Source organism: Lycium barbarum, chromosome 11 (assembly GCF_019175385.1).
Source record: "Lycium barbarum isolate Lr01 chromosome 11, ASM1917538v2, whole genome shotgun sequence".
In the NCBI taxonomy this organism is placed as follows: domain Eukaryota; kingdom Viridiplantae; phylum Streptophyta; class Magnoliopsida; order Solanales; family Solanaceae; genus Lycium; species Lycium barbarum.
Window position 1 is genome coordinate 10,657,969 of NC_083347.1, and position 23,915 is coordinate 10,681,883.

The following is a 23,915-nucleotide window of genomic DNA, read 5'->3' on the forward strand; positions in this document are numbered from 1 at the left end:
AGAAATTTATATAATTGAATATGAAATTCATTTAGTTCATACAACCTGACAACCTTCTTAATATAATTTGACAAGTTACATCATTCTGAAAGATTATATAAAGATCTTTGACATCCTTCTTAATACTACTTCCCTCTACGATAAAGATGAAGAGATTAATAAAGTAGCTGGATTTAAAGATTATCGTAGTTCAATAGCATTATTATATAGAAGCCTGTAAGAGTATATAAGGCAACATAATATGGAACATGATTTCATTACTTAACAGATGACTGAATATTGCTTGAAAAAAAAAAACAGTTAATATAGCAGCGGTAATAAATTCTGATCATGATTTACAACACTATATATAGGTTAAAACTAGAGTACACATTTCCAGAGATGGAGGAAGACCCTTGACGCAAATTCAGAAAACCTGATATAGTAGAGCCCTCCAAGATTATCAGCTGCAGAGATAACACCAGCCAGGACAAAAAGGGAAAAATAATCAGTTAGTGAGTATTGAAATAAGTGCTCAACTTCAACATTGTTTCAAGAACAGGAAGCATAATTTTTGGTGACTCTTGTCACATATTAGAAGCCTAGTAAATAACTAACTGCTTTAGGCTGTATATCATCCTGTATGGCATGTTTATTTTTGTAATGCAGTTGTGCATCTAGAGGCAAAGATGTTTAATCCACCTCCTTTAAGTGACTGGTTCTAGTTTTTTGGAGATTAATGCAAACACCCAGGGGGTAGTAGGAAACTGATTCACATTGTTTCAAGTAAGCTGAGAGATACAAGCTTCTCAAATTTTGCGAACATCAGAAAACTTCCCACCTTAGTCGTCCAGAATATTAAGTTTATGGTTTCTAGATCACGACTTTTTTTTTTTTTTTACTGGATTCCGGGTAGATTATTTGTGTATATTACATAAATTTCTTAATACAAATATAAGGTTTGAACCGAATCCGTAAGTTCTAGCTATAGGTATTTCTTAGATTAGACAAAGTATCTTGTCCTTCATTAAGATTTTGAAAAACTCTGCACAGCATATATAGATGAGGATACACAGTATAAAACTTTTGGTCATTGACAACAAAACAGTAAGACAATGGATAGAGTAACCGAAAACTTTTATAAGAACTCTTTTAGAAGCCATTATGCAATCCGACTTCCTAGCTAGAGAACTGATAAACACTAGCCCACTTGTATGGCTAATTTACAAGAATGACCTTCATAAGGGGAGGTCTTGAAATTTTAGGTCCGCTTTATAATTTTTTTTTAAAGATAAACTTTGTTGCCCGTCGGGCATAAGTTGTGGACATAAATTAGTTTTGCCTATTAAGCAGGTGTTTGGGACATTTCAGTACAATGAACCTGCTCAGTTGACCATGAGTTTTGCTCATAGACGAAGTTGCATGTATTGCTCAGTTGTTTACGAGTCAGTACAACTGAAACTCCTCTCCAATAGGCAACATATTGCACTATCATCATTGTCTATAACTTCTTAAAATGTCCTGAACTCGTCTTATGAACAAAACTAACTTATGTCTGATAAATTGCAACAGTCTAATTAAATAGATGAGAACAGGAAGAGAGGCTTACACAAGCTGGAGAGGAGTTTGGTCGTCGTTGGGGCGAGAGTAATGGGGATTAGGTTCCAGCAAATTTACAGGCAGGAAGTTGCGAGCATCTTCATAATTTGGCTGAGGCGCCTGATGCTGATGATGGTATTGATCAGATCCTCCAGGCATCAAGTTCATTTGCTGTTGTGCTCTCTCTACCTCTGTTATCTGCATCATCATCCCGGGATTAATTTTGAAGTGAAACAATATTTGACTCTTAACTAATTAATGCTAGTATCATATAAATAGGGAGATATCCTAAGAACAACATATTCAAAAGCATAAAGAAAAGAATAGGACCTTTGCTCGTAGATACATGTTGGCGTTCTGCAGCTCAATCTCCTGCAACAATAGAGGTGGCAAATTTAGTCCAACTCGGGTCAGGGTGAGTATGCAGCCTTAACCCTACCTGTGAAGGAAGAGATGTTCTTTCTGATAGACCCTCGGCTCAGGTATAGAATATCCAAATCAAGTATAGAAAAGAAATACAGCAGTGAAGAAGGCATGCTAAAAATAAAGGAGAATAGAACAGTAGCAACAACAGATAATATAGTAATCAAAGCAAAGGAAACAACAAGGAGAATGGCATTCTTTGAAAATGAGAAAAAGAAGAATTAATGTCCTTAATCTCTCCATATAGTCACTATCCTCCTTGTCATTAATTTACGGTGATTACCCAAGAAAGAAAGAAGAGTAAATTACTGTAGTACGTAAAGCACATGAAACAGTGGTTTACCCTCTTTTGCATGAGCTCTATTTCTGAGAAGAGCAATTCATTCTGGAAAATCATAAACATATGTCAGTTTTTGCCTCACAATAATAGGGAAACAATGAAATCGTCCAACAAAATCAAATTTACCTTTTTGGAACGAACTCTACCAATGGCCTTTTCAAGTTTCCCTTCCAGATTCTTGAGGTCCCTCGGGCTTAAACTGCTCAGAGCCTCTCCAACTATTTGCCTAAACAAAAAAGCATCATAATTAGTCTCATGATTAAATACAACTTTTATAGAAAATCACTAATTTTCAATGGACGTTCCGTTAAATCCCAACAAAAATTTCAATCGGAAATTAGCAATTTTCTGACAGTGTGTAATGCTTCGTATTAGAGAAGAATTCTTTGGACTGACCTGTTATAAGTCTGTATATCTCGGATTTGCCGTCGCAATTTGGATGCTTCTTGCTGGTAGTACTGAGGAATAAACGTTGCTCAATTTAATCAATTATAGAGTATTATGTTATTCATTTGAAAAGGAAGATCGAAGGCAGATGCATGTCAAAAACTTTCTTTTTGATATATCATTCCATTTTTATTTTCCTTTGATGAAAGAAAAGATGTGGATATAATCGATATCAATAAGTTGGGATTAAGTACTAGTCATGTTAGTTTTACCTTATGCTAGGAGTTTTTAGTTTTATCAGAACTTTATATGTCAATAGAAAATATGAGGATGAGAAACTAAATTTCTATAATATTGGACTAAGATAGGTTTTAATAATAGAGGGACATGAACAATAAAGAAACAAGCTAAAGTTGTCATGGCTTCCAACTTGTTAGCTCAATATTCATCGTGCAATTCCTACCAAAACAAAATATAAGTGTAACGGTCCAGGCCAATGGTTAAAGTATTTTGTGTTTCAGTCTGACCCCTCTAGGCCACCTTAAGGGTTTTTGACCTCACGGTTTGGCCCCCCTAGGGTTTAAATAAGGCGCCTCAGCAGTTGAGAGTTCAGCGAATTCCCCTTCGATTTCAAGAACTAGCTATCCGTAGGCTGTTACACTCACCCCCACCGCACCCCCATAGGGACACAACGTGTTCGTTGAGGTTTGCCCCCCATCATAGTATTGGGATAGGTACCGACTCTAATATCATCTGTAACGACTCAGGCCCAACTATCAAAGTATTGTTCATTTTGACTCAACCCCACCACACGGTCTAGTTTCCGGCCTTGGCCTCTATCCCCACTAAAAAGCGACGCCAACACCTTTTGCACCTCAAGTAGCCGGTTCTACAGCTCGAGTCTTGAGCCTTACATTCGACAAACCTACGAGTTCTAAGGGAACAAAACTGTGAAGTCAAAAAGCCTTGAAGTGGTCTAAACTCTGGAGGATATCAAGCCAAAACAGCCAATATATTGATAGTTAGGCCTAGGCCGTTATTGTACCCTTTTTCTCTCCATAGTGGAAAGTGCAAGATATTTTTATTTACACTAGTAAAAAGGTGCTCTACAACCGGTGGCGGATCCAGGATTTTCGATTCGTGAGTGCTCACTTCTTTTAATATAAAGTTACTACAAGTCACATAGTGTAAGTACACAACTATTTAACCGTGATAATTTAAAAGGCTAATGAGATAGTTACGATAAATATTACCATTAAAAAATAAATAAAACTCTTCACTTTTTGAAAAAAAAAATGATTAACTTGAAGGATTTTTTTAGCTAAATTGTCTTTTTCTATGTCACAAGAAATTACATAAATGTAAAAGGAAATTAAAAACTAAATGTATAAGTGACAAAGAAAGTGAAAAGGAAGAACATGGAGAGACCATATTGGGAAAGAAGGAGGAAAACAGGAATTATCAACTAAAGATTACTCTGAGTTATACAAAACAATTATGTCACTGAGGATCGAACCTTCACACTTGGATCGAACCCTCACACTTCCCAAAGATGCGACCTTAAAGGCAGCCTCCCCACCAAAGCACCCATTCAACATTCTGTTCCCTCTGTGCTATTGATTTAATATGAACCACTTTTAATCAGTTTCTATACAGATATCTATAATTTACGTCGGGGTTAATGGGTGCTCGAGCCCCCGGTAGTCAATACGTGGGTCCGCCCCTGTCTACAACATCAAAGAGCTAAAAATTGGAAACACTATGCTAATACATCAAAACATATTGGTTTATACTGTTCTTCATGACTCAAAAGAATAAGGAGGAAGAGGAGGATAAACATAGTGTACCTGAGTGTTAGCTTCAGAAACAGATCCTGTATTTGTGGAATCAGCATGGTGTTTCTTGTACCTATCAATAGTTTCCCTAACACTGCACATACACACAATTAGAATTGACAGGCAAAGGATTTTAAGAATAGTCTAATCTGAATCGAATTATCTCTTCTCCTCAAAATAACTAAAGCCCGATTTTTTTATTTTTTTTTAAGAATGCATTCTAACCAAATTGGAAAAATCAATAGTAGTAGAATTCTCAACTATTAATTGTTAAATGTTTTACTGATTAAAACTAGGGTGAAGACTCAAATTTGTCCCTAACCTATTGGAGATTTTTTTAGATTTCTCTTCCGGTATACTTTTGGTCTATTATGTTAGAAATCGCCTCGTATTTTCCTTTTCCATTAACGTACCTCCAGCAGGAAATGAATGAACTTCGCATGTCTAAAAGTTTTGAGGGGGAAAAAAAAAACAGATCTAAATTTACTTCAAATTTTGACTAAAATTACTTTCAGGTCGGAGATTCATTAGAAATCAAGGATCAAAACAAGACTATATGTTGGTGTAAAGTGCATTTTAATATTAAAATAATAATATTAAAATTGCATTATTCTATGTTAGTCACTAACATATAGAATAATATTTTGGTTATAAAGGCCAGATAGTGGCCATAATATTTTGGTTTAATAGTTGGTCGTAGAGAGAGAGAGTATTCACAATAACACAGAAAGAATGAGTAAGAGGAATTGAAATCCAAAAGATAAGAGGAATTGACGATGATCATACAGACAAGAGCTAGACCTCAATATATCTCCTAAGGAAGCAAATATTTGCCGGCTACATATACGCAAAAGATTCAAGTTATATACGCCAACAAAGTGATAGTGCAATGAATTTTTACACCATTTATTTTCCGGCTACATATCACAAAGGATTCGAGTTATATACGCCAACAAAGTGATAGTGCAATAAGTTTTTACACCATTTATCCAATTTAGTTTATTATAATAGGTTACTTATCATTTATTCTAAGATATCAATTTGGACATGCCCAACTTACAAACTATTTTTTGGCGAGGCACTACTTAAAAACAAGCAAAATTGAAGGACTGCGTCAGTAAAACCGATGGAAAATCGACGCAACACGTCTGTCGGTTTACGTTATGTCGCTTGTCGAAAACCAACAGATTTCGTCGGTTATGTAAAAAAAAAAAAAAAAAAACCCGACAAAATAAAACAATGAAATGTAGCAACTTGAAATTGAACCCGGTTATGTTCCTTGGCATTAACGGGATCTACTACTAGACTACACATGTTCTTTGTTCAAATACTTACATTGATTTAATTTGTACTGTTTTTTTTTGCTCTAAAAATCGACGAACTTCGTCGATTTTTGTCAATTTTTTAATAGTGGGGTAAGGCACTAGGTCCCCCTTCTCTGTGTAAGGCACTATGTCCCATTTACCTATTGGATGCTGATATATACAGGTTAGGGGTTCAGGCCTTAACCCCTACACCACCAAAGTGGAAATGTTTTAATTTAAAAAAAAATAAAAAAATCTATGCTATTGAGTAAGGTTACCACCAATTATCATTTAAGTAACCTAATTGTGTAAATATATTCTTTTTCACATTATCAATTCATATTCATGATTCATATACATCACCAGGATATTAAATCCTAGAAATAAATAAAAAAAATCCTATAACTTAAACTAGAGAAAAATTATTCCTTGATAATTGAGTCAACATTAATGATCTTAACTTTCGCAACAAGAGATGCCTCGTAAGATTGAACAAAATGTCTTATCATTCCTTTAGATTTAGATACCTAGAACATAAGCGCATCATTACAGGCCTTCTCAATCGCCAAAATATTTTGATATTAAGATATTCTTCCCACAAATTATTAGAGGCCTTCTACAACTAGACAAATTACAAGCACGTCTCTTAGATTTAGATTTCTGATGAAGTGATTTTTCTTTGTATGATAAGTTAGGAAATGTCTATATTAGAATGTGAATGTTCATTCATCATGGAGGCAAGGCATCTTTAATTACAAAAGAAGTATGTATGAATATTTATTCTTGTGACAAAATGATATACTCCAATAATTATCTTTCTATACGTGGCTAAGAAGCAATATACGGCCTATCAACATTTTGAAGTATAAACCTCTCAAAGCTGTGAATTGCCTCAAGGTGATTTTGAAGTGGTTAAAAAGTGGAAGAGAATTTTAACGAAAGTCTCGATTTTGAGCTATGAAAATGGAGTGATCTTTGGCAAAGCGCAGTTTACTTCAAAGTGGATCCCACACACTGAGGGGAAACCAAATAAAGTGGATGAGAAAGGAAAGATCTTACACTTATCATTGAGCAAGACTAACTAGATTATCATACATAACAAATACAAAGAGGTACTTATTTGTTCTTTAAAAGAAAGAACTAAAAGAATGACTTCACATATTTAAGAATTAAGAGACAAAAGATACTTTTAATATGTTATAAACACATTTAAGTTTTTTTTTTTTAAATCATTTTTTTTTTATATTTTAAATTTTATGCTCAGCCAAAATTGAGCACGTTGAATGACAAAGGGGTGGGCGTTCGGTTCTTCGATTCGATTTTATCAAACTTCGGTTTGGCTATTTCAGTTTCGGTTTTTTGAAGGTGGACACAAACACCGAACCCAACTAGTTCGGTTTGGTTCTTTCGGTTTCGATTTTTTGAAGTTTGGTTCGGTTCGGTTTCGATTTTTTCAATTCGGTTTTTTTGATGTGATATTAGAAGCGATTCCATTTACACTAATTCATATTCTCAAAAGTAACAAAACATAAAACTAACAAATTAAAATCAAAATCAAACAAACAGGATACACAAGAACAGAAAATCATAACCATAATATAGGATTATTAGGTGTTATATATATACAGTAAGAATAATTAAGAAAACACATAAATGACATACATTAATCCTAAAGACACATCCTAGTCACCTTTCGTTGTTAAGGATAATTGATTTTCTCAACTGAAGTGGAAAATTAGGAATACAAAAGCAAAAGAGAGCTTATTACAATTGGGATTTTTTGGGGCTTAAACTTAATGGGTCTGGACTATTTTAATTTTTTGGGTAATGTATAAATTTCGGTTCTTCGGTTCGGTTTCATCAAAGTTCGGTTCGGCTATTTCGGTTTCAGTTTTTTGAAGGTGAACACCAAACACCGAATCAAACTAGTTCGGTTCGGTTCTTTCAGTTTCGATTTCTTGAAGTTCGGTTCGATTTTTTGATTTTCGATATGTATGCCCAACCCTGGAATGAAACAGAGAATAATTACTTCTTCCGTTTCAAAATAAATACTTGCTTTTAGCGTGGGCACACCCCTTAAAAAATATTACACACTCCTAGAAAGTAAAAAGTGTTTTTTTACTTACCTCTAATCAAATGTCTTGAACAAGAAGTAGATCTTTAATGGTTTCTTGGTCATGTGAAGCTACATTTATTTAAATAAGAGTAAAATTGAAAGAAAAAAAATTACTCCCTCTCCCCAATTTATGTGATGTACTGACTAGTTATGGAGTTTAAAAAATAAAGGAATACTTTCTTCCTTTTCTTTATTTCTTATAGCCTGTTTGGCCAAACTTCTAAAAACAGCTTATTTTTAAAAGTATTTTTTTCAAAAGTACTTTTCAAAAAAATACTTTTGGCTAAAAGCAGTTTGTGTTTGGCCAATTAATTTAAAAAATACTTTTGAGCAGCAATTAATGTTTGGCCAAGCTTTTAAAAAGTGCTTCTATGTGTATTTTTCTCAAAAGTACTTTTCAAAAAAGTGCTTTTGGACAAAAACTATTTTTTTTAGCTTCTGAAAAACTGCTTCTGTTACTCCCCAAAAGCACTTATTTTCTCCCAAAAGCTTGGCCAAACACCTCACTTTTTTTAAAATAAGCACTTATTTTCCGTGATTAGTCAGTATATCACATGTATTGGGACGGAGGGAGTAATGCTTTCTTGATTTTGTGAAACACCATTTATTTTGAGACAAAATGAAAAAATAAAAATACCACTTATTTTGAAATGTAGTGTGCCTCGAGATTAATAGGTCAAAATGTCTGTAAGGCAAATGAAATGTTCAAAGAAAATTGACGGAGGGGTTTTGAGAATTGCGAGCCCTCATTTTTGTTTCCGAGTATTATCCGTTGGTTTAAGGTTAGCTTCTAAGGTGAAGTTCTGCACTTTACAGTAAGCCTGTAACCTTAATTTCGTCGAGGCGGTGATTGGATGTTTCTTGCCACGTTGGCAAAAGATCCCACAACATGATTGGTTCGAATGTCTCTATCTTTCTTCGTTTTACCCATAGTATAATACCCTCGAGTTAACCCTTTTACCCACCTCGAGATCTCTCCACCAACATCTATCCCAATTTTTTTTATCTTTCTTAGCTTTTGTTCTTACAGACTCTTCCAGTATTTTATACTCTCCTTGTGTTATTAACTTATTATGCGTGTGGGTGAGGCTATTAGTCAAAGCGATTCCAGAATTTTAAGTTTATGTGTTCTGATTTTAAGTAAGGATGGAGCTACACGCCTGTTTACGGGTTCAACAAAGTATGTATTGATTTTTAAAAATCCATTTAGTATGTATAAAACTTTATCTAGAACTCAATAAATAATCTTTTTTCAAATCCAGAACTCATAAACTCAAAATTCTAAATCCGTCTATGAATTTCTAGGAAGGGCAATAAGAGGTCGAATAGATTATTTATACATATTAAGTAGATTTCTTAACACAAATATAAAGTCTAGGTTAAAGCTATAGAGTTCCTGTAACTTTAATTCGCTTTTGCCGAGCTATAGTTTTGCGTACGGGTTTGCTAGAACCCAATTACTTTGGCCAGACTCTATATTTGTGCTTAAAAATTCACTTAATATGTATAAATAATTTATTCAAAATCTAATAAGCTGCTTTTTATGAAATAATTCATAAACTCAAAATTTCAATTCCGCTTCAGCTGACATGCTATAAGTGAACTCGTTCTCTTGTGTCAAGTGTTTGAATACATCAGTCAGTTCAAAGGGCAGCAGCCATTCCTATGGTTGCACGCTCTTCCCTATGCAAGAAAGACATAACAGAGGAATAGTTGCAGTGACTCTTTCTCTTTTCTGTACCTTCTCTACTCAAATTCACCAACAAAAGGTGAAAAAAAGATAGCAAAATCTGATGAAACTAGCCAGGCCAGTAAGTTACCCTCTTTAGTTTGAATAGATCTTCATAAATGTAATTGTAAAATTTTCTACTAGGTTAGCTTATAAGCGTCATACTCAAGTCGAATTAAAGTTGAAGCTAGAACTCAAGAGAGATCTAAGTAGAAGGAACCACGGGTGGAGCTAGGGTTTTATATATTTATAGTACCTAATACATATAGAATTTTCTTATCTCCATTTATGTGACACTATAGTAGATTATTAGCACGTTTCAGGAAAAAGTGACGTATTTCTATAATGGAAACAATGTAACTCCAAACTTTTGATTTTATCCATAATGAAAAGATTTTGTAATCACATAAATGTGATGATATGTTTAGGAACCAGAAGTTTCAAAAGTCTTAAAACTAACACGAATATTGTGTCGTTTCCTAAATTTCGTACCACATTTAACTAAGTCACATAAATTAAAAAGGAGGTACTAAAACTTTTACCTAATTTTGAGATAAAATGATCTTTTTAAAGAAGTGAGTATGATCAAAGAAAACCAAATGAGAAAAGGAATATATGACAAAATATTGTTGCTTAGCTCAAAACTGAAAATTCGTATCTGACGTGACCAAATATTCGTGTCTAACTCCGTATGATATGATGTCTATGGTCATAATCATACCAAACCCTAACCCCATATTTCAACGTCCAATTTCAAGAAATTACCTTAGGGTAATTTTGACATAATAAATGGGTACAACGAAACAAAATTAAACCCATTTGCTAAGATCTCTCAGAGTACCAAGTTTTGACTATCCTGAAATTGGAAGTGAATGACTTCTGTATAAGGCCCTTTCAAGATTGTGGAAACCCTAGAAATAGAAGGATAGTTATTAGCATGGCCCATATAAAGGTAGATCCGTAGAGGCAGGCCTATGATTCAAATTTTATGGTTCGAGTTCGGAATTCTAACACAACTCATTTGAATTACTCAGAGGTGAAGCCACAGTGGTGGTTAATTACATTCGGTAGAACCCATTAACTTTGGCTCAAACCTTTTATTGTGTTAAAAAAATTATTTAATATTTACAAATAATCTATTCAGAACCCAGTAAACAAAAAAAAAAAATGTTTCAGAACCCACAAAGCAAATTCATTTAATTTTGGCTCTGCCTCTGGATGGTTTGAAATTAATTGTTGGTACTTCTTTAGTAATTTTAACACATATATAAGGTTCCCGCCAATATTACTGGATTCGGATGAACTCATGCCTCACACTCTGTATCAATTACTGTTGGCTTGTAGGTTTGGCAGAATCCAATACCTTTGACCCAAACTTTGTATTTGTGTTCAAAAACTCACTTATTGTGGAGATCTAGTAGCTCAGTTGGTTGACTACTTGAATTTTCACTTTTTTGGTGAGGGTTCGAATCCTCACATTGTAATCCCCTTCCCGATTTCCCCCTTATGTAATAAAAAAAAATCACTTATTATATAAAAATAATTTATTCAAAACCCAATAAGTCATTTTTCTAGAATTTAAAACCTATAAATGTAAAATCCTAAAGGGAAATACTGGTAAAAAGAAAGGCAGACTGCTATTGCCTCGCTTGCAAAAAACAACCCTAATTTAGCTTTTGACTGGCTGAAAGAAGGGAACTTGATAAGTACTTTTTTGGTGTAACTGAAACCCTTTTTTCATTTTCTTTTTTTAACTGAAACCCTAATCTGCAAGTTGATAGGCTATTGCTTCTGTGATCTCTGAAATGACATGTTATTAAGGAATCGTCAATTGGAGTTGAAGGAAACAGATCAGAACATGACAGCTTACAGACAACAGAAAAAAATGGGAAGAGAGAGAAAAATGCACTTGAAAAATTAAGTGAACCGAGCAAAGAATTTGAGTTTATAAGTTCTTTATTTTTTATTTTAAAAAAAAAGTTTATTTCATTATGAATAAATTATTTAGACATATTATGTGATTTTTAATACAATTACAAGATCTAAACTAAAGTTACTAAGTTCTACCGAATCTATCAGCAGAATTATAGCTATATCCTGATTAAGTGGCAAATATGCCAGAAAATAGAGTTAGAGAAGATTGGAAGCTAAGATTTTCTGTGAACTTTCTCATATCTCTGTTAACCACTTAACCCTACTTGTAATTTTATCTGTTTCAACAGATCTATCTACAAAATAAAAGAAGCAATTAGGAAGAAACAAAAAAAGAAAGGGCTGTGTTCTAAAGCTCATTAAGGAAAGGGAACAAAAAAATAAAGCAAATTAATAATTAGACAAGTGAACCTTTGTGATGGAAGAAACTCAATCTTTTAACTAAACACCATATATTCTCACCTTATGTCAAAAATATCCACACAGAAAATCTAGACTGACATCGGGCAATCGATCTTCAATCTTTGTATATCAATAATGAAGAACGACAAATATGCCCAGATTTTTTTAAAACAAAAATTGACCATTCCGGTGCCATCTTTGCAGAGAGGTCGTACTAATCTTCTCTGTATCGTTTCAATTTTATCGGATGTTTCCATAGGCACAAAAAATGTGACCAGATTGAAACACACACAGAGCAAAAAAGATCTGCTTTCAAGCAAAGAAAAAAATTTCACTTCTTTATTAGGTTTAAATGCAGATCTTGTTAAAAAAAAAAAAGAAAAAAAACCCAGAAAATATAGCCATAAGCTAAAATAAACAAACCTGTTATTAGCATATTCATAGAGGCGACCACGGCTGGAAAATACAATAAGAGCAACTTCAGCATCACATAGCACAGAAAGCTCATAAGCTTTTTTCAGTAGCCCATTTCTACGTTTGCAGAACGTAACTTGTCGATTCGTTGTATTCTCGATCCTCTTAATTTCAATCTTTCCTCTACCTCCTGATTTCCTTAGCTGAGAAGATGACTCATCAAGTTCTTGATTATTAGGAAACATCATCTTCTTGTAGGTAATCTAAAAGCTGAAAAAAGCAAAACAAATATCGCCATCCTGTTAGCTAAATTATACCCTCAATCGGGGAAATTAAAACTATAGTCTAAGAAAAAAATTATTTCTTTGTGTAGCATCCGAAAGTAGCAAAACAATTTCTAGTTACTTCTTGATACTATTTTTTATATATGATGTTTTGATCAGGAAATATAAGCAAGGATAAGGTAAAGAAAATCTACCTAGAATTTGTTTTTCTTCTTCAAATCTATTGCTATTTGGTATAGCTTTGAACAGGAGAGGTTGCAGAAAATGGAAGTGAGTTAACCAAGCAGAAGGGTAGTTATAGATAGGAAAAAATTGGACCGTCCAACTAAAATACTACTTTTTGCGTGTATGTCTATACACTAAACTACAAATTTTATTTTATTTTTTGCTGTAGTGTAGGTAAGTGGTATTGAAGGAAAGTACTAGCACTCAGCAAAAGAGGGTGTAAAACTTTAGGTGTATACTTTGATCAAACTCCATTTAACTATGTCCGTTTTCTTAAAGTATGGGAAAAAGGGACAATGAGAGTGTCTTTTAAAAAGTGACAATTAATGGAAATTGAATAAGTTTGTTGTAAGTGCAGTCAACCCTCAGTTTAAATAGAGTAGAGAAATCCAAAATGAGTAAACCTTTTATGTAATTTCTTTTTCTTTCATATTTGCAGCTGTAGCCTGTTCAAGATTTCTTTCCAGTGAATTCTGACCTCAGCAGTGTTTAGGAAAATTTACATTACTCCAATTCACACTCTCCTCCCTGATTTTTTACAAATAAATGGAAGTAACTATAGGTGTTTGGCCATAGATTCAATTCCAATTATGTATTTCCACTTTATTTGATATTTATGAAGTTGAGTTGAAGATTGAGTTGTGTTTGATTATATTTTTCCGTAATAGAGAGAAAAGAGCACTTTAATTAAAATTTATGAAGATAGAGCTGGAAACAGGTTTGATGCCCATTTCCAAATTTGGAATCCAACTTGGGAAATTTTATAATCAAACATCAATCTCGAAATAAAATGAAAAAAATTAGCTCCTAAAGGGCAATGAAATAATGATCCAGAATTTGAAGCCTATGAATTTTGAATTTTAATCATTTAAGTGTTGGGTTCTAAATTAATAATTTGTACATGTTAAATGAACCTTTTTAGTCAATCCATGTTTGTAACTAAAGTTATTATGCTCTACCGAACCTGCACCTTCTACTCTACCTTCGCATTTGATCTCCGATCCTAGTGTGAGACTATTAACTATTTTTCAGACTCTTCAAAGCTGCCGCCGAGTTCCTATCAAATCCTCCAACAGTAATACATTATACGAGGATCCGACAACAATTTTGAAAAATTCGAGCAACATAAGTGTGAGATGATTGAGATATACTGATATATCTCCCTACTCTTAATTAGTGGTCTCGAGTTTGACTGCTAAGAACGGAAAACCTTGGATAGTGAATGTTTTACCTCTTAATAGGTCACTTAGTGGAATTCCTGATTAGTCAGGTCTGGTAAACTTCAAGTACCGAATGGTTAAATAAAAAAAAGGAAAAAACAAGGTCTGTCCATATCTAAAACTACTTCTCCCTCTTGAATTATTAGAAGTTTTTTCCCGTCTTGAAGTTGTATGACTCATAGGAAGTTAGGAACAAGACTCCCATGTGATGTCCTATTTACCATCACCCATTACTCAATTAATTTATGGTAAAGGGTAGGGCAAACCTCATGATACACTTTGCTGCATTTGGTTACCATCTATAAGTCTAGGGCCATATGTTGTGTGGGACCTTTTCATCTTGTGCGGCCAAAATTTACACCCACTAACTTCATATAGCATTGACGAATTCACCAAGTTGCCTCAAAGGATTAGAAATATGTATCAAACTAACATATATAAGAATGACTATACAATAGTGTGTCTCAATCCCAAATAATTAGGTGACAATTTTTTTTTTGATTCATTATCTATTCTTTCCGTTTAATTTGGACATTTTTATTCCAATTAATACTAGCTAATTTTTATCAAAAATTAAGCTCCTCCTTTTAGTTGGGGATTAATTAGGTTGTGTCTCCTACCCATAACTAATACCAAAAGATAATACCATATTTGAAGTGAAATTGTTATTAAAGCCGCATTATGCGCTCACCTAGTCTAATTTAAGTTTTCTAAATGTAACCAAGTGAGCGCATAATGAAAAAAATGTATTTGTATATGGACTTTTCTCACCAAACTATGGTTAAAAAATACGTGTTCTCACTTTTATTATATCACCTGATTATGGTAAATTGATACTATAATTTTGTGTAAATGCCGAGTAAATATAAGAATTTGTTGCTTCTCAAAAACTCCTCTCTCGCCAATTTAATGGGTCCTTTTTGTTGCTTCCAATTTTGGGTTCAATAAAATGAAAGAAGCTTCTGTAGCATCTTAATAGACAAACTTAGAGCATATATATAATAATTCTCGAGTAGAATTTGAAACTAAATATATGGCATAAGATTAGGGTTGCATATTGTTCTCAGGTAGATGCTGCCTGGTGGATACCATCTAATTATGTAGGTTGCATTTATTCCGGTGGATACCTATCAATCTGGCGGTCACTTTCTCTAAAGGACATATCACACCTCGACCAACTTCATAATCGACTTTTAAGTTGTATGATTGAACTCCCAATATGTATTTTGTTTCCTTTTGTTTTATACATCAATCCCAATATGTATTTTTTTTTTTCCTTTTGTTTTATAAGAATAACGAAAGGCCAAGCCTTAATTATTTAATTTCATAGTACCATAATAAGAAAGGGACAATAGTGTATAAGGTCCCAGATAGAGGAAATTATTATATAGGAGTATTGTAGAAACTATACAATCTTGACTTGTTCCATTCATTCATCAAGAGAGAATATATATAGGATACAACCTTGAACCCTAGTGAAACAAGGAAACTAAGATCCTAGTGAAACAAGGAAACTAACTAATATATGGTAATTAGTGAAACAAGGAAACTAACTAATATATGGTAATTATACCGCAATACCCCCCCCCCCCCCCCTCAAGTTGGAGCATGGGAATAAAAAATGTCCAACTTGGAAAGCAAGAAGTCAAACTGAGTTTTGCCGAGAGCTTTGGTAAAAATGTCTGTCAATTGTGAAGATGTTGAAACGTGTGACGGAGAAATCAAACCTTCATTAATTGCATCACGAACAAAGTGACAATCTACCTCAATGTGCTTTGTTCGTTCATGGAAAACCGGATTTTTTGCGATGTGCAAAGCGGATTGACTATCACAAAACAATTTGATCGCCTTGGGATGTTGTATACCTAAACTCAACAACAGACCTCTCAGCCACTTCAACTCACAAGTGACCGCAGCCATGGACCTATATTCAGCCTCTGCAGAAGATCTAGAAACTGTGTGTTGCTTCTTTGTCTTCCAAGAGATGGGAGATTGACCTAGAAATACTAGCCAACCTGTCAACGAACGACGAGTAAGCGGACAAGCCGCCAAATCAGAATCACACCATCCTTGCAAAGTCAACTCACTGTCGGCACGTAACAAAATACCCTGTCCTGGTGTGCCTTTCAAATAACGGACCACTCGTAAGGCCGCTTCCCAATGTTCAATCCGGGGTTCTTGCATGAATTGAGACAAAATATGAACAGAATATGCCAAGTCCGGTCGAGTGACCCCCAAATAAATCAAACGCCCGACTAATCTACGGTAGACCTCCGGATCCGACAACAAATCTCCATTTGCAAGGCCAAGTTTATGATTTTGCTCAATAGGGAACCCACTTGGCTTTGCACCTAACAATCCTGCTTCAGAGATAATATCAAGAGTATACTTGCGTTGACACAAAAACAACCCTGATGAACTACGAGCTACTTCAATACCCAAAAAATATTTGAGAGACCCAAGGTCTTTCATTTTGAAACAATCACTCAAATAGGCTTTGAAAGTTGCAAGTGCAGCGGAATCATTCCCAGAAATAATAAGATCATCAACATAAACCAAGATATTAATCTGAATATTCCCTCTAGTAAATGTAAAAAGAGAATAATCAGAATAAGATTGAAGGAAACCGTACCCTTTCAAAGCAGTCACCAATTTTGCAAACCAACATCTAGGGGCCTGTTTCAACCCATACAACGATTGCGCAAACGACACACCAACGTAGGATCTGGACTTTCAAACCCGGGAGGGAGCTTCATATACACCTCCTCATCAAGGTCACCATGTAAAAAGGCATTATGAACATCCATTTGGTGAAGTTCCCAATTTTTGGATGCTGCAATAGCTAAGAAGGCTCGAACAGTAGTCATCTTGGCGACCGGAGCAAAAGTTTCATTGTAGTCAATCCCCGCTTGTTGATGATTTCCCAACACAACCAAGCGCGATTTGAACCATTCCACATCTCCATTTGACAAAAACTTGGTCTTGTACACCCACTGATTACCAAGTGCTTTCTTATCCGGAGGAAGATGTTCCAAAGTCCACGTACCATTGTCTTCCAATGCACGTATCTCTTCTTTCATTGAATGTCTCCAACCTTCGTGTTTCATGGCTTCTTTTAAGGTCTTAGGATCCTTACCCGAAATAATAGCTGCAAGAAACTTACGATAATTTACAGAAAAATTGTCACAATTAATATAGTGTGCCAAAGGATAGGGAGTACCTGAGGATTGATTGTTAACAAGAGTTGTACGGGATGGACTATTAGCAAAAACTGAGTGTGTCACATAATCACGAAGCACAACAGAGGGAAATTTCTCCCGAAAACCACGCCCCAAGCCACCTTCCACATTCGTGACTGGGGTATGGTGTTGCTGCCCCCCCTCGCTGCCAGCGGGCGCTGGGTTCCCAGCGGGCTGTGCAGTGGCTGTTGGCAGCCGCTCAACCTCGCTGCCAGCTGGCGCTGGGTTCCCAGCGGGCTGGACAGTTGCCGCTGGCTGCAGCTCGGCCTGGCTGCCAGCAGGCGCTGGTTGGGCAGTGGTTTGCGGCTGCTGCTCGGCAGCCTCCGAACTATCAACTTCGCCCCCTAATTCATCCCCGTACACCATAAAATCATGATCAATTTCAGCACCCTCATAAAAAAAAATAGACGAAATATTAACATCTTCCGGACAAGCAAAAGGAAACACATCCTCCACAAACTTTACATCACGAGAGACAAAAAATTCCTTCGTATCAAGATCAAACAACCTCCACCCCTTCTTACCAAATGGATATCCCACAAACAAACACTTTCTGCTTCGACTAGCAAATTTGTCACCCTGAGTTTTTTGATTATGAGCAAAGCACAAACACCCAAAAGTACGAATATCATCAAAAGAAGGAGTTTATTGAATAAAATTTCAAAAGGTGTTTTATTTTCCAATTTGGGTGTGGGGGTACGATTTATGAGATGAGATGCAGCAAGAACACATTCACCCCGGAAAAAAATAGGCAAATTGGCCTGAAATCTCAGAGCCCTCGCAACATTCAACACATGTTTATGCTTCCCCTCTACCTTCCCATTCTGTTGCGGAGTACCCACACAAGAGTTTTGAAACAAAATACCAGTGGTGGAAAAATAATCGATCAAACAATTAAATTCTGTACCATTATCACTTTGTACAACTTTAATTGTTTGATTAAATTGTCGATCAACCATAGCAACAAAAGCCATAAACATCGGAAACACTTCTGTTTTATCAACCAACAAGTAAATCCAAACAGCTCGGGAAAAATCATCAACAATTGTTAAAAAATAACGAGCTCCACGCGACGAAACATGGCGATATGGGCCCCACAAATCACAATGTATTTTCTCAAATATTCTAGATGCATTATTATCACTTGAAGGAAATTTGTCTCTAGGATGCTTAGCACGTAAACACACTTCACAATCCTTTACTAAACTATTCTTATCACTACTGACATGAGGAAGCAACTTAACTACTCTCTTGGAAGGATGGCCCAATCGTCGATGCCACAATTCCAATGTGGACGTTGCCACGACAGTAGACACATGTTGCACCACGTCCGGTTTGCTAAAATAGTATAGTCCATCCGGTTTGCTAAAATAGTATAGTCTGTCCCTCCTAACTCCCGTTCCAATCAGCTCATTCAGTGGGTCATGAATAGCACACATATAAGAATTAAAAGAGACAATAGTATGTAAATTATCTGTAAGTTGGGGGACGGAGAGTAAGTTGCAACGTAAATAAGGCACATAAAGGACATGATGTAAGGTGATTTTATCTGACAGTCGAACAAAACCTTCCAAAGAAGCAAGCACCTTTTCATCATTTGGCAAACCAATAGGACAATCAACAGTATGGACATCAAACAACCAAGATTTCTCACTGGTAGCATGATGAGTAGCACCAGTGTCAATAATCCAAGAAAAAACATCAAACTTACCATTCAAGCGATTTTCGGGAATTGTAGCATTACCAAAAAAATCCCGTAATAGCCTTCCATTGATCGGAAGTAAAGTGCTGACCGACGGCAGCGTTATTTGATGCGTCCTTGAAACGAGTAGGCGTGATATAGTCCCCGGGTCGGTCTTGAGGACCGAGAAAATAGGGAGAATTAGACTCAATTTTGGGTGGTAGTGGAGGAGGTACGGCGTCACCGGCCATGGAAATTTACGATGAAGAGAAGAAAAAAAACGTGTGGCCTGATACCATGTAGAAATTATACAATCTTGACTTGTTCCATTCATTCACCAAGAGAGAATATATATAGGATACAATCTTGAACCCTAGTGAAACAAGGAAACTAAGATCCTAGTGAAACAAGGAAACTAACTAATATATGGTAATTAGTGAAACAAGGAAACTAACTAATATATGGTAATTATACTGCAATAAGTATCAAGTAGTGCCATCTAAAAAATTGTGAATAAAAAAAATACACGAGACTAGAAAACCAAGGATAACAAATGGACTTTGGCCTAGCTAGTTCATAAAGGTCTAATTATATAAGATGAAGGAAAAACGAAATCTGTAGAGAGCTTTCAGTTTATAGTAAAATATTTTTCCTTCATAAGAGCATATAAAGTGACCATGCAATCCCTAAAGAGACGATTGGGAACTCAACACCCCTGCACGCCTAAGCCTGCCAACTAAAGTGTGAGCAATATGATATGAGCTGGGTCCAACAGCAAATAAATCAAGATTTAAAATGGGTCTGACTCTGACATCATAATAAGAAACCTTAAAAAAATGTGAATACTCATGCGTACAACTTCTATTTATGAGAACTTTTAGTAGGTTTACAATTACAATTTTTGGATATAGAAATGATCTCCACAACAAAACTATGAAAGCATACGAGTTAAGAAAAATTAGGCTACCAATTCCTCAAGTCCTCCGCGACCTTCAAACATACATGTACGTGTAAATTGTAATCTGGTCAATCTGCACTAAATATAGAATTTCGTACTGATGTGATGTTATCCTAAGCATATAAATGGTGGTTTGGGAAAAGCAACTGATAAGCATCAAGTGTTGAAGAATATAGTTATAGAATGGTCTGCGCGTGAAAAGAACGTGTATTGGCTATTTTTAATCAACTGTAGCATCATTTCCTTTGAACAAGTTAATAGATTAACAAACAACTCACCATAGTATAATTCATCATTAAAAGAGTAATTTATGAATATAATTATTTGTTATTAGTTACTCGCTAACACTTAACTATTTTATTAACGATTGTTATATCCCGTGCATATTGCATCAACATTTATTCTACGTGTTCCATTTTCTTCCTGAAATGAATGGAAGCTTAAAAAGATTAAAATGTCCTATTGTTTTCTGTTTTTTCTCCTTCACATTTTTCTTGATTGAAACAAAATCGCTGTGTAACTTGAATCATAACAAATAACAATAACATCGATCTGCAAATAATTTACTAGGCAAATAGATCATAACCATCTTTCTCTCTATATATTTCGCAAATTTATAAGGTTCTGTTCTTGATTGGTAAGCTTGTTCACATATATATTTGTGTTCCACGTTAGTGGCCGAGCTAAAAGGTTACACATGGATTCAATCGAACTCGTTAGATCTAGTTCAAAACCCATATCTATAATATGAATCCATTAGTATATATAAAAAATAAATTTAGAACACAATTACTAACATATGTTATCACTATCCTAGAATGTATATAAAATTTAAATCGCGACTCGGTCCTAATGAACATAACATGTGTTGTTGTTCTGTTCCTCGCTCCTTTCAAACGGTCATTATGTTGTTGATGTAAACAAATACTACTAAGTAGTAACATGGCTCTTTTATATCTTCTTTTGAAATTGAAGAATTAGGACAATCAACCCTAACTTTGGTTCAATAGTCCAAAAGTTATAAAAAGTCTATATAGATATATGTAGAACTTAAGATAAAATTTATCTTAATTTAAGTCAACAAAAATGTTTTCCATGCTTCTTTCTGGTTGTCCTTAAGTCAAAATACATTCAAATGGAAATTATTATTTCTGAATGAACATCATGAAAGTCAAATTTAGTGGCGTGGGAAATTTCTAACTAATTTGCTAAATCTCGACGAATTAAACCTAATTTTAACAAATTCAAAGAGGGCTCTTCTACGGTAAATATTTACAAACTCCTATTATTAATTTAATCATGTCATTTTTACTAATACTAGATACAGCGTATTGCGTTGCATGTGCCAATAAACTAAAAATTCTATACAATAGAACAAATTATACAAAATAGCGATGGACGTTAAAATATATGCAACATTCATTTAAATCACTAAATAATGTTATTACATTCATCCAGTTGGTGTTAGAATAATGTTAAAAAGCATGAAATTTAAAAATAACTAGGTGTTTTATGTTACTTCGGCTGCTCTCTCATGATCAGCATTTATATCATTTGATATTGATGTTTCTCTTGAAAATTTAACATATACTTGTCCAAGTTAGAAAACATGTTGCATCAAGTATAGCCCAACATCAAGAATTTTTTAACCATATGCTTTACTAATTGTTATGAAAAACACAAACGTATTGAAAAAAAATTATGATAAATTTAAATGAATATCCTTCATTTTTAATATTTAACTTCAACACAACAATGACTTAGTATTGTTCTAAACCAAACTTTAACAAACTATACAAATGAAAAATGAATATACATGGACTTCTTCAAGTCTTCAAAGCTTCTTCAAATCCCCAAATCTAAATGAAATTGAAAACAATAATAAAATTTATATATTAGTGGTAATATTATTTTTGTTATTTATCTTAATTGTTGAGTGTAGTTCTCAAATATTAGATAACAAATCGATGAAGAAAAATATTATTTAAGTAGGAAATGATTTTAAAAATAATACAAAGTAGATGTAAAATAGCTTATATTCAAAAGTAAATGGAATGAATTAAATTTATCTTATATTATCAAATAAGAAATCATTTATATTAGGTAAAATTATAATTATTGATTAAATTCCTGAATATTGGAAAAGGATCCCTACACTAAAGGATAAATTTCAGCACTAAACAAAAGCAGTATTTTTAAAACTCAAGAAGTTTATAATTTAGAATACCCTTTATTCTAACAAAAATAAAAATATAAATCAAGGAGCAAAAGCTTATTTGCTTAACAACTTCATACCCAACAAATAATACGTATTTGTTTCGGAAAACAAAAGGGATTCACGGAAGCACTTTTGTATATTTCTTATTATTTAATTATTTGTATTCTATTATCACAAATCAATCTGAATACTAATACAACAGTTTATCATCTCCAAAATTATTTTGTGAAGGTAAATTTACCTACAGAAAAGTCGATAAAATACATTGTTTAAGGGAAAAATCAACTAAGATTAAAAAAAAATTCTATTTAAGGGAGAGATCAACGTTTTCTTAATTCAAAAATTACTAGGTTATACTATATATGTAGTCTTGTATATTCATTTAACCATTAGAATACGTATTTGTTCCGGAAAACAAAAGGGATTCACGGAAGCACTTTTGTATATTTCTTATTATTTAATTATTTGTATTATATTATCACAAATCAATCCGAATACTAATACCGCAGTTTATCATCTCCAAAATTATTTTGTGAAGGTAAATTTACCTACAGAAAATATATTGTTTAAGGGAAAAATCAACTAAGGTCAAAAAACTATATTTAAGGGAGAAATCAATGTTCACTACAAAAAAGTATAGAAATTGCAATAGCACTTTTGGCAACAAAAATAATATAGTTGGCATAAGTCAATATTTGGCAACAACTTAGTTTTATTGTTGGCATATATGATGAATCTTTTAAAAATGAACTTTTTTTTGTTGTCAAAAATTTAATTTTGTTGCCATATAGTATTGATTATTGTTGCAAAGAGTACTTTTGGCAACTAAAAAAAAAAAATTGTTGCACGTCATTGTAATAACAGCTGTTGGGAAAAGTTTATGCAACAACAAAAAAAAATGTTATTGCCAAAAGCAATAATAACCTATCTATGGCAACAAAAAAAAATTTGTTGCCAAATGTCTTCTTTTTTGTAGTGGTTTTCTTAATTCGAAACTTATTAGGTTCGACTAAATATGCACTCTTGTATATTCATTCAACAATTAGCGAAACTATTATTTTCGTTAATATTATTAATATTTAATATTTGTACAATCGACTACATACCTCGCCCTCAGATTTGTCATGATACATATGAAGTTCACTTGCCGACAACATACCTCACCCTCAGATTTATCGTGATACATATGAAGTTCACTTGCCGACAACATACCTCGCCCTCAGATTTGTCGTGATGATACATGTGAAGTTCACTTGGATAAAGTTTTGTTTAAACAAAGAAAATAAGGAAAGAGATGATATATAACCTTTGATTTTATCGGCACATATCAATTGACTACCATCTGGTCCAGATCATTAGACGACAACATCGCATGTTTCTTCCCAATTTTCCGATAAAAGAATTTCAACTTAAAACACACACACACACAAGAAATATATGAGAACCCATTGCCAATTATAGATTTTTAGCTATGTACTTACACAATTAGAGCAATTAAAAACAAATCATTAAAATTTTGAAAATCTCGTGACTTCTACAGGAACTACAACATAAATTATTAATTAAAAGAAATAAAGAAAGACAGAAAGGAATATCATGTTCAATGAAAGAAAACATTTAGAATCAAAAC

At 34.0% G+C, this 23,915-nt stretch overlaps 1 protein-coding gene and 1 pseudogene across 1 annotated transcript; both read right to left on the minus strand.

Annotated features, from left to right (window-relative positions):
* Positions 1–186: 186 nt before the first annotated feature.
* Positions 187–13,193, minus strand: LOC132616817 (agamous-like MADS-box protein MADS1). The gene is made up of 9 exons (XM_060331501.1): positions 12,939–13,193; positions 12,470–12,730; positions 4,576–4,657; positions 2,738–2,799; positions 2,468–2,567; positions 2,345–2,386; positions 1,909–1,950; positions 1,589–1,776; positions 187–446 (listed from the first exon to the last, which is right to left on the minus strand). The coding sequence occupies exons 2-9, from the start codon at positions 12,706–12,708 to the stop codon at positions 443–445; spliced, it is 759 nt and encodes a 252-aa protein (XP_060187484.1). The 5' UTR covers positions 12,709–12,730; positions 12,939–13,193; the 3' UTR covers positions 187–442.
* Positions 12,217–12,309, minus strand: LOC132620541 (U6 spliceosomal RNA; annotated as a pseudogene).
* Positions 13,194–23,915: the final 10,722 nt, after the last annotated feature.